At 49.8% G+C, this 12,433-nt stretch overlaps 1 protein-coding gene across 3 annotated transcripts in view; it reads left to right on the forward strand.

The window, feature by feature from the left end:
• The window catches only part of tns1a (tensin 1a), a 55,620-nt gene that overhangs the window by 4,071 nt on the left and 39,116 nt on the right, over positions 1-12,433 (forward strand). For 2 of the 3 annotated variants that reach the window (XM_055503929.1, XM_029170676.3), the window contains exons 2-3: positions 8,934-9,048; positions 10,881-10,918. In XM_055503929.1, the coding sequence (XP_055359904.1) occupies positions 8,934-9,048; positions 10,881-10,918 (153 nt within the window). Of the gene's footprint in view, positions 1-1,155; positions 1,532-8,933; positions 9,049-10,880; positions 10,919-12,433 lie in introns of those variants that run through there. The other variant, XM_055503932.1, reaches the window with a different exon arrangement.

The raw sequence follows: 12,433 nt of genomic DNA on the forward strand, positions 1-12,433 counted from the left end.
CGGCCCTGAAAACCAATGCTCTTTGCAGGTACAGTAGGGAGGCATCTCTGCTGGTGGACGGGTTTCACATGCACGCAGGCTGCACTGTTAGTCTGCAGAGAGCGTCTGAGGGTGGGTTGGAGGCCACTAGAGGCTGCTAGCAACCCAGTTTAGACCAGCGCGTGCAGGGAATTACTGGCTAACACAGAACCACAACATTTTACCATAAAACACGGCTACAAGAGCCGCAGTGTTTGCCCGGTGTGTCCACACAGTGCTTCTATTATGATAACAGCACACGCGAGCGCACACCCAGATTATGTGTCAGCTTGGCCTCTGGACTGAGGTAACTGTTACAGTGCAAGTGATAGAGTGCAGCAGGGATCAATAGGGGGTGTTTTCTCAAAATGAATTGGCTCTTAGTCCTTTATGGATCTGACTGTGGAGTAATGTAATGCACCTACGCCGCTGATATAATGCTTATTCGGCGCTGTCGTTGGTACAGATGTACACATGCTTATGGCAGTAGCTCACACATGCCCGGGGATGCATGCGTGCACAATGTCGACCTCCGGGATCAGAGGAAGTGTCTGTGTGGGGGGTTCTTCAGAGGTCAAGCAGCAGTTGGGTTCTTTCTATATTTCTGGACGTGCACTATTACATTCAGCAGAGTTGCACACGTGCTTAACTTCCTTGCTTTTTCCATATTTAGCCTTTTCTCCGAGGACGTGCACCTGTGCACCACAGCATCTCAGCGTCTCGCATCGTCAGCATGTACCTTTCACTTTCTTTATTCTTTGGGCCCATCACTGTGCTGCATCGCGGCAGCTGATGAGTCGGGTAAGGTGTGCGGGGGGGGAAAAAGCCGAGGAGGTCTGGAAACAGGAAGTGGTCGCCAATGAAAAATTGAAGTGACATCAGGGCACACGCGAGCGAGCACGACTGCACGAGAGAGAGGCGGAGGGAAACAGAGGTGAGGTATGCAGCGCAAAGGAACCCACAAGGGTGGAGGGCGCTCAATGAATAGTGTGTCTGTGTGTACGAGGTAAAGAGGGGGAGAGAGGGGAAAGGAGGGGCGAACAAGGATCATTTGAGGGGAGGGGGAAAAAAGCAAGGAGCAGAACTCACCTCCTCCCTGCGCTCCATGGAATAAAGTTAGCACACTTCAAGAGAAGACGGAGGGGGAGACAGGAGCGAGTGAGCGAACGAGAGAGAGAGCGAGAGCGAAGGAGCAGGGCTGGAGGAGGCAGAGCGAGCGAGCGAGAGAGAGAGAGGGACCTCAGATGAGGGCGACTGTCTGAGGCCATCAGAGAGTGAGGAAACGAGAGCAGCGCTCCCCTCCCGCCCTCTGTGCACCTCGCACGTCTGGCATGGATCCGCGTCGCCCAAGCCTGCGTGGGAGCGCCGGGACGGATCTGGGAATACTGTGGATTTGTGCTGCGAGCCCGGAGGTTCTCTGAGGCGGGTCAGGATGCCCTCGGCTTCCCTGAACCTGCCCTCTGCGCTGGCAGGGAGGGCCAGGACCTGGGTGTGCCTCTCCTGCATGTTCTGGGTAAGAGCCCGCATCCCGCGAGAAAAAGATGTTTAGCGTTGCTCCGTTGCATTTGATGTTACCGTGGCGACGCCAAGCGGGTGTAAGGATGGGAGCACGGTCAAAGGCTGCCTTTGAGTCCACAGCACACAGAGCCACTGTTGGCTCCGGCGTGTTTTCCGTTCCGGCTCTGGCAGCAGCGGCTCGGAGGGGTCCGGTTCTGTCCCGGTTGCTAAAGGTCCGGTCCGTCCAGCACCCTTCGCTCGCCCGTCTCGCGTCGCGTGCTATGATCCGGGCGGGACTAATCTAGTTGACTGCTCGGCGGCCGCTCGCAGCGGCGTGCTCCCGCGTCGTGTCCACGCGGCCTCGGCACCGGAGCTATTTCTGGTTTCTCTTGTATAATTTAATCCGCTGTTGCTCGCGTCCTCCTCCTATCTGGGACTTGACTGAGTGTGTCATGAACCGGGGACTTTTCCGCGCAGAAAGCACGGGTCAAGCGTGCCCGCGCAACCATAGCTCACACGCGTGAGCACGTGTACAGTAGATACGGCGGTATAGACAGCATGAAAGGAAGGGAAACTCTTCACAGTCGTGTGTACGTTAACATGGAAAACTCCCATCACACCTCAAATGGCGCCGCGCTGCAGCGTAGCAGCACCTCAGTGGGAGGAAACAGCTGGATGCACCGCTGCTTTTGGTTGTATAATGTATACAGTGTGCAACGATCGTGGCCGAGTGTTAAACGCGGCGCCTGCCCTACTTTCCCGTGGCTCGCAGTGGAGCCGGAGAGATGCAAGGGGAACCACATCCACGGCCGAGGAGGAAGAGGAGGAAGAGGAGGAAGAGGAGGAAGAGGAGGGCAGGACAGATGCACCCGCTTCGGATGTTATCAGCCATTACGAATGGGCTGATCAGAACTTATCAGCGCATTCGAATGGGCCAGTAGGTGCCTGCTCTGCCTCCTCGCGAACAGCTAACAGCTAGCTAAGTTGCTATGTTAAGCAGCTTTAGAGGTTATTGTGGTTAGGGTTAGGGCTGGATAACGGGTGGGGGGTTCAGGTTATAGTTAGCTAACACAACACCGCTAGCTACTTGCTAAGTTATGCTCGCTAATAAATCAAAATCCAAAACTTCGATCTTCCCGTCGGTAGATGGGCACCTACCGGCTCATACGTATGGGCTGATAACCACTGATAATGACCATTGAATGGCGTGATAACGTCCGAAGTCGCTCACAGATGTGTGACAGCAGAGAGGAGCAGAAGCGGCTTCTAAGAAAGCTCCTCAAATACTTGCCATTAATAATTTCTCAGCCCCGCGCGTGGAGGGAGAATCTCACATTTGACACGCTGACGAAAACAGGCATGAACTGCCCGACAGCAAAACACGTCCACATTTACTATTATGGTATGGACGGATGGATGATAAGCAGCCCTGCTGTAAATACCAACCCCAGCATTCAGATTGTGATCATGTTCACCAATAAATTTGCTGCCAGTGTTAAAGTTTGGGACTGTGCTCGTAGTTCGCCTTCGTCACAGGAAGGGGAGGGCGTGATGCTAAGTGCATCATGGGTAAAGACTCTAGGCAACGTAGAGGCTTCCAGATCCCATCCCGTGTCTGGTGCGAGGCACCTGGAACGACGTAAGCCGAGATGCGGTAGATCCGTCCTGTCTCCAGTCGTCCAACAGTCCCTTATTGACCGAATCAAAGGCCCCCGAGAGCTCTGAAAATCAATGGGGCTCTGATTGGACTGTTAGCGCGTCCACGCCTCCGCTGTGTGTCACCTCTGCACGGGTCTGTGACACGCGCGTGTGTGTGTGTGTGTGTGTGTGTGTGTGTGTGTGTGTGTGTGTGTGTGTGTGTGTGTGTGTGTGTGTGTGTGTGTGTGTGTGTGTGTGTGTGTGAGTGTACTGGTGACTGAGGAGCGACGTCTGGGATGTGTGATGACTTCTCACATCCTCTTACAATAAAGGAGTGGTTGTAATCATGATATTTGTGGCTTTGATAATGATGCCCGACCCCAAACGCCCCAAAACTGCCCTCAGACCTAGTTTTAGTGGACGGCCCCTGACGGGACCTGCTCCGCTGCTGCAGAAGCTGCCCGTCCCCAGCAGAGCGAGCCGGGTCTCAGGTCCTCCAGCCGTGTCCATGCCTGCGTATGCACTGTACACATGTGCTCCTCAGAGGTTCTGCCCGTCGCTAGGGCTAAACTAAGCTTTGTGCACGCGCGAGCAGGTGATTTATATGCGACGCGAGCGGACGCCTCCCCTCAGACCCGGGGAACGATCAGCAGCCAGTCCGTGACCTAGCTTCAGTCCATTTCCCCGGGCGCCGAGCGCTGCTTTGTCCCCACCTCTCTCCCGGCCCACAAACGCAGAGTAGATGCATGCCTGGAGCGAGCTGAATGTACATATGAGTGAATGACAGATAGAAATAAGGATTGTTGTCACTCTCAAAGCAGGAAATGGCTGTTGCCTAAGCAGGAACGACAGTGGAAGCAAAACACACAGAGCCGACTAATCACATCATCTCCATTTCAAAGCCACGGTTCTTCTCCTCTCTTGGCTTTTTCCTCTGGTCTGTTGTTGTTGTTTTTTTGACTCGGTGAGAGGAGACCTCATTAGCAAACATGCAATTCTGAGTTCATTAGCAGCTGACTAATGATCATAAGCAGCCCAGACTTCATGATCACAGCCCATTGATCTCTGTGTCTCCCCCGTCTGCACCTGCTATTGATCCCATCGCGCGCTTGCACAGAGCAGAGAAGCAGCTGCGTGTTCATAAGTTGATTTGATGCATCTACACACACACACACACACACACACACACACACACACGCTTGAAGGAAGAGCCCACTACGACCTGGCAATCGGCCCGACAGCCAGTCTGCTGGGATTGGCCGCGTTCAGTGTGATAAATAAAATATCCTGATCCACACTCCCTCCACGTATAGATGTAGACAGGGATTTGAAAATGCTGCTTTCTATTTTATTTCTGCTCATAATAAGATCTTTTTCTGTTTGGATGGAGGTCAAACGCTGCCTATGGATTATATATACAGTAAATGCCTGCTTGACTTGCTTTGCTAGGATTATGTGTCGATCACTGATGCAGCCGTAATCACAGTGAAAAGGCCCCTCGGGGGGTCATAACCAGAACAATGATTATCCTGCCTATCATGAGATCTCGGCCTCTCTTCTGATATTCTCCCATCTACTTTAAATAGCGAATAATGCCTCAATCAAGCTCGGGATCTGAGCTTCAAACGTGCAATTTTGTCCCAAAGACTTTTCAGGAGGGGGGAGTTTTGTGCTGACTAAAGCCGGTTGAACAGGCGCGACTTGGCAGTGCGCGCCCCGTCTGAAGCGGGCCGGATCTGGGCCGCGCGGCCGAGCCGAGCCCTTTGAAGCGCCATCTGCGCGTTCAGAACACGGCCCCGGAGCCGATGGGAGCGGAGTTTACGGCGAGGTGACGCCGAGTTGCGCGAAGTTCTGTTCACAAAGAGGATGAGGGTGTGGACGGTAAAGACCTGAAACTGCAACGCCATCTTGGCAAAATGATATATTCCAACAGAACACAGGGATGGAACAATTATCAGCCTTTTCCATTGGCCTGAACTCAAGTTTTCACCTGTGTGTGTTTCTAAAACCTGAAATGCGGACGTCCCGTTCCACCTCTCACTGTCTTTGTCACAAAGGCAGCCATTGTTCCTGACAGCATTTCAATTTGCTGGAAATTGAAAGCAGGTGTGCCCGTACCCCCCCATGTCCCGCCATGTTTGTTTCTTCTCCTGCTTCTCACCGTCCCCACCGTCGGCTGTTCTGGCTGCTTTCAGGCCCGTTCTGTCTTTGGGGGTGACTCACGCTCCTCCACGCTTCCACTCTGCTTTCCCCATTAGCTGAGTAGGCGCTTAGAAAGCCATTCACCTCAATCCCCTCCACATCTTGAAGCCTGGATAGTACGAAGCAAATATTTATCACAGACTCAACCCAGCTTCAAACTTTAGTCTCTGGGGGCCTGTATTTATTCCACTATTGTTCCTTGGAGACAGATATTTCACATTAGGAGACACTGAGCGATTAATAGACTACAGGGATTGTGTCAAATTACATCACTTTGCAGAAAGATACTGCATATCCTTATTCCAACAAGGCCCTGTGTGTGTTTTTAAGCCGTGCTTTCAAATCATGCTGAAAGACTTTCCTCTAACTGCTCCGTAAATGGAACCACATGTGGAGCTTTACTCTGCAGGAGACACACGTTTGGGTCGGACCGCGGACGGGTAGAGTCCATGGGAGCGGGTTCACATCTGGCTTCAACACAAGTCGAGAGCCACGTTTACCCTGAAACATCTGAACGGTTGAGATAAATATTCAAGGACCGGTCCCACATGCCATTAACGACGTAGCAGTAATGTACATACACTCTGTGTTTTAATAGAGTCTGAGCAGGAGGACAGCACAGTGACTTTCACAGCAGCACACACACCCTTCCATCCTTTTCACCGCCCTCCTGCTCCACATCTTGGCTCTAAGTGGGGTCGTGGTGGAGGGAGTGTATGATGCTTTTCATTAGCTAAGTGCAACTGGGAGAGAGGAGCACACAGCCATGATTTACTGGGTCTGCTGTCTGTGCCACACACACACACACACACACACACACACACACACACACACACACACACACACACACACACACACACTCGTCCATTTTCCTTCCCCCGTCTTGCTTTCTTGTCCTTCACTTTGCTGCATCTCTCCACACAGCTCTCCTTTTCATTCTTCCTTTCTCCAGGGAGTCCTCCGCTAACTCGACACTGAAGAGGTTTCTGCTTGTGTCTCCGGACTTTGCATTGGCTGGCTGTGTGTGCTGCGCTTTTTCTCGCATGTTGCAATTTTTGCTTTTAGGATTCAAAGAACACGACATCGTACTTTTTGCATTTACAGAAATTCCATCAGACTGCTTGATGTCCTATGATGTGTTATAACAGCGCAGTGAAGGCTAGTCAGGAATCTTTTTGATGACTTTCTTGGGTCATTTCCATTGGAGCTGTATTCTATCCGTTCTGCTGGGGCCCTTTTCCCTCTTTACAAAAACCCTTGAATCCCAGATGCTACGTGGCAGCCAGCCAAGAACCATTTGCACTCCTGTTGTGGTGATACTCACTGTGGGCTTGTGTGCCAGCATGTGCACGTGTGATCCTGTGTGTGTGTGCGTGTGTGCGTGTGTGTGTGTGTTTGCATGCATGTGTGTGTCTGTGTATGTGTGTAAGCGTCTTGTATGCCCCCCCCCTTTTTGAACCTCCTAGCTCATCCATCATTGTTTGACAGCGCATGTTGACCCCAGTTGCCGTGGCAGCCAGGTAACCATGGCACCTGCCTGTGACACAGTGGGCCACGTCTGATGGGTTTAGCTGGCAGCTTTTTGCTGGGTCATCTTTAACATCAGGGCTGTGAAGTCGCACTTAGTGGCTATTTATAAACCCAGCCAAGCTCACGTTGAGCAGATGCACATCTTTAAGTGGAGTTATCAGTTCTCAGGTTTAGTCAATATAAATCCCGTATGTTAGATCTGCGCTTCTACTCCTGTGCTTTTATTTTAATAACTGCCTTGCATTGTCCTCCTCAGTTTGTTTGCCTGCTGCATTCCTTTGCCTACTGTAATAATGCATATTTAATACATCCACAAGCTTAAAGGATTATTAATAAAAAGGCAGCGTGGACAAATAATCAACATGCCTGTCGTGTATTGTTTGTTGGACGCTACCTGTTGTATTTCTCCTGTTTCTGGCTCAGTGCAGCCAAGGTCAGCCGCGGTTCACTTCGGAGCTTATAGCCAACGTGTCACACTGTGACAAAATCCATTAAGATTCAGGGAGATAGAGGGAGCGAAAGCGCTGAGAAACACTCCTTCTGAAAGGCCCTGAGCCAAAGCGACTGCGGCACACGGCGAGCAGCAGTAAGCAGCCAGAAAATTAGCTCAAACACAGGGAAGCGAAGGATTACACAACTTAGTCGTGGAGCCCGGGCCGCGCTTTGTAATTGGGATCAGTTTAGTTGTAGTAGAAGTGATTCAAATGTACAATGTTAGATTTCCCCAGTGATCATGAATGGATTCTTAGCCTTTACACTATTTGAATATAAATATAGTCCTCATTCGTTTGTAGTTATGTGTTGACTGTGGCCTCAGGTGTAGGTGCTCCTGACCGCTGGGGTTGGACTTGAGTTGTCCAGTTCTGTAATACATCCAGATTTTTGCATAGTGGGTCCGCTATGTAGCACAAGCCCCAGTTTAAGATGCGTGTGGCCGGTCTGAGCACTCTGATCTGTTGTGATCTGTTCGATTTCCTGTTCCTTCTATGTTGGAACACATTCACCGGTTGATTACGTCTTGAAAAGCCGGGGAGCCGGCAGCGCAGCTACTGGCTGCGAATGCTGGATGCCGTGTGTTCAATCCGCCTTTTTGCACAAGCAGCACAAAACCGGAGGCGTGCGGTGGACCTCGGTGACAGCTGGAGCGAGTGGCCTGTAAAACCTTGTTTCAAGCGGCGAACAGCGAGATTTATAGTCCGGCAGAGCCCAGCCCAGACTGACCCAGCTGCATAAATACCCAGAGGAAATGACATCATCATTATGACTCACTGAGGAGGGTGCTCAGACAGTGGGAAAAGAGAGCCGGCTGCAGTGCACCTCGATTTTAGCTGCGAAACAGCAAAGTGGCATCAAACCCACCAACGCCGGGCTGAAATTTCTGCTACCTTCGCATTTAGCTGCTTTAGAATGAAGATGCCTTCAAAGGGAATGGCAATGACCTAGTTCCAACGCTCTTGCATTGCATTTGCGTGCTGCAGGTTTCAATAACCACACCGACAATGAGCAATGTTGTTGTTGTCCGGGAGACAAATCACCACATCGTCGCAATGTCATCACATGCAACAGCGATGAAAGGGTCGGAAAGGGTAGGATTTCCCAAAGGGCTCCCAGGTCCACCTTCATGCATCTGTACTCTATCTCTGAGGCAAACATCTGCAATGTTTAGGTATTGATGCGCTAGCGTATCCTCAGGCCGCTGCTGTTTCCTCGCGAGCCTCTCGGTACATACTGTACTGCAGGGGCCAGTTTTAAGGAAGCTGGCTGCTGGGAGGATGCTTCATTAATTAGTCATTTAATTAGAAGAACCTCAAAGTGAAAACATCTTCTGCTGCCGGTGTGTGTGTGTGTGTGTGTGTGTGTGTGTGTGTGTGTGTGTGTGTGTGTGTGTGTGTGTGTGTGTGTGTGTGTGTGTGTGTGTGTGTGTGTGAGACTCAAACTGACCACACGTGCTTGTGTGCAATTAATGATAAATGAATGCAGCGCACTGTCTCTGATTCAACGAACGCGCTGTTGACCTCTTCCTCTTCCTTCCTCTTCCTCGCTCTCAGCCCGACGAGCTGGAGGGCGTCCACACGCACGCCTTCAAGCTGAAGCCATTCAAGAAGGCCAAGAGCTGTGACATATGCAAGCAGGCCATCACCAAGGAGGGGCTCATCTGCAAAGGTGGGTGCAATGGTTTGCTCTGGTTCCCACCAACAGCTGTTAGCTTAAGTTAAAGCAAACTAATCACATCCTCGCACAGACAATATCCTGTGAGCTGTGTTTTTCCATCTCCTGTGGCGCAGTATGAACCGCGCTAGCGTGTTTATATGCAGTCTCTCACCTGTGCTCGGCCACATCCCGTCGGTGGAGCTGTTTTCCTCTCTAGCGCGAGCGCAGTAATGTATGTAAATACAGTGGGTTTATTTCCCTCCTGCCTCCACAACACAGTCACGTTTTTGATTCCAGTTTCAGAAGAGCTAAAGCCTCTCCTGTCACTCCAGGGGAAGTCCAGGGGAAATTAACATCGGAGGACTCTCGGGCAATCTCTCTTTCTTCCTTGTGCCTCCTCCGTCTCTCGCTCACTCTCTCTCTCTCCCCTTTTATCCCTTTCTCTCTTTTTTTGAAGTATATATAACAGAAGCCGAGTTGACAAACACACAGAAGCCTGGCAACAGCAGAGCGGGCCCGTGTGAGGCTTTGGCTCAGGATTTGCTGTTAAAATTAGCATGGCTGCTGCATTAGCCTAGATAAGGCAGAAAAGAGGGAAAGAGGGGCGAGCGGTCGGGGGACAAGAGGGAGGCAGACGATAGATGGGGAAAACAGAGAGGGGAGAGCATCACTGTTCCTATTCATTCGCCTTTGGTCTGAATGTACAGGAGGGTGCAATTAACCATCGCTGCCAAATGGTAAATCTTTAACAATAATTTGAAAAGTGGGCTCCTCCGCTGTGGTTTAGGTTCACACGCAGGACATCTGGACACGCGTTGATGTTAGCATCCTTCCTGTCCGGTTGCCAAGCGATGAGACGAGTCCTGCAGACACGTGTGTGTTGTGTTGCCGGGTTGTGTACTTAGTCCCGTGATGAAGCTGTGTGAGGACAGACTTGTATCTCCTGTGTATAAGTAGGTCTCGTTAGCCGTGCAGGAAGCCACATGATGATGATGAATCCCCCTGGCGCCTGCATGTGCATCGGCTTCATGTTTCCAGGTTACGCTGCAAATAAACCTTTATTGACAATAAGTGGATTCATTTAGAGTTTAAGAGCACATTCCTTAAAGTTTTTTAAGGAATGTGCTTTTATTTTAGAGACCTGGAAATCGTGCCTCGTGATCATTTCTTTCTTTACACTGCTGACTTTTGGTAACCTATAAATGTCAGTCTTTACATTATTACTGTAAATGGTTCAAATGTGCCCAAACGTTGCTGCAGTTTTTCTCTGACTGAATGTCACACACTCAGTCCACCAATCAGAGCTCATGCTTTTCCTAAACAAAACGACCAGGTGAGGTTTACTTTAATGCAGTTTCCATCTGAACAAATCCACCAGAACAAATTCTTACTATTGACATGTTACTTCCTTCCTCTTCCCTTGTTGTGTTTAAAACCAAACACACATACCGTCCTGTACCACCTGGTACTGGCGGGTCAGGGGCTAGACCCGCTAAAACATGAAATTGGTGTTCAGATTTCTGTCTGAACATCAACAGCATCTCTGCCTGCCTCAGCTTCCCACGCTGACATCAATGGTAATGCACACAGCAAAAATCCAAAACATGAAAACCTGACTGAGCACACAAATGAATGGATGTTTGCTTACAGTGGCCACTAGGGGGCAGCACCACAGCACGCGTGCGCCTCGATGTGAGTTGCAGGTGCCTATAGATGCATATCCCGGCTGCTATAATGTCTCATCGGGATTTTACCTTTCTATAGGATGTGTGTTCACTTCTCTATCTGCACCTTACGTCTAAGATGAATGTTCAGTAATTCCTATTATTTTGTGTTTCTTTCAGCATGCCGCTTGTCCTGCCATAAAAAGTGTGAGGTGAAGGTAAGACATTCAACATCTTGAAGTTGTTTTCTTTGGGATTTTTTCTAATGTAATATTCAGCTTTGTCTAGTGAGTAAAATTCTATTACACATATTATAAGCAGTTTTATAAGTTTTAGCATCTGACAAACTTTCAAACTTGGGCTTTTTCATCACACATTATTGTTTGTTGTTGTTTTTCTGCTTTTCTGTGAAAGTAAGTTAATGCCATGCGTTATTTGACTTGCTTGGTTTGGTTTGGTTTGTTGTTGGTTGGACGGTCCAGAGTGAAGTGGTTTCGCATGTCAACAATGCTGCTGATGTTGACCATCAACAGTACTTCCTACCAAAAGAAAGTCTCTGAGGACATCATTCATGCGATCAACCTCAATCTGGAAGCAGGATTAAGATGAGCTCTACATGAGAGACAGTAAAGCCACACTTAGCATGTTTGACCCCAGTCGTCAGTGGAAAAGGGAAGAATGCGTGCAGAGATGGAATGAAAAGGAAGGAGCAGAGGAACGCATGACGGAGGGGAAGCATGTAACAGGACTATTCATGGTTTTAGTTGTGACTGGTCACCTTGACGGTCAAACTCTGACCTCCATCAAGTGAAGGCGAATGGGGAGGAAACGGTGACGGGTCATTCACTGTGATGGTGACAGACATTAGGCTGGAAGTGTTTTTAAATCAGGAATAAGAGCGCGTACACGTTTGTGTCTGACTGCGTCAGTTCCCATTCTCTGATCCCTGTTTGCTAATGTGCTAATCTCCACACTGGTTTACTTGGGCCTAAATATTTACATTGGCCTGATCAAGCTCAGCGAAAGCAAACAGGACGCATACTTATTGTCCCAGGCCATAATAGTGCAGAAAGCAGAGTCTTTGTGTAAATACGAGTGTGGGTTTAGTCGGACGGCGGTGCTTTTCCTCCCCAGACGCTGCGCTGACCTTCAACCATAAATTAGTCCGGGGGCACGAGGAGGCGGCTGCCAGCGGTTTGCAGCTGGCCTGACGGGGAGATAACGCCGCCGCCGCCGCCGCCGCCGCCGCTGCATTTCACGTGTTTATTATGATAAAGTCGCCGCAACTTTTCCTTTTTCGCCCGTAAGAGACAGTTGTTCGAGGGCTTTAATGGTCGTGTTATTAGGTTTTATGCAGCGTCTCCGGGTTTTATGGCATTTTAATGGGGCCTGTTTGGATTTTACTGACGGTTTGATGAAGGTACAGTAAATGTCTTCAGCACATGTCACACTAGATTCCAATGCTAGTTTGCATTTTACATGTAATATGAACGACTGCATTCCCAAATAGCCCTGTCCTGGGATGGACTGACCTTAAACTCACCCAAATGACCCCAGCGAGCCCTCCACTCTCAGGAAGTTCTCTTTTGTTTGTGCAGCTAATTTGAGGACAAAATTATAAAAATATCTAAAACAGAAACACCTCTCAACAGCAAATCTGTACATACAAATCTACGAGGAGCCTTGTGTTACTGGAACAATAAGCCATATGTTTCCTCTCCTCGGCCTCGGCG

This window comes from Betta splendens, chromosome 2 (genome assembly GCF_900634795.4).
Source record: "Betta splendens chromosome 2, fBetSpl5.4, whole genome shotgun sequence".
NCBI lineage: Eukaryota > Metazoa > Chordata > Actinopteri > Anabantiformes > Osphronemidae > Betta > Betta splendens.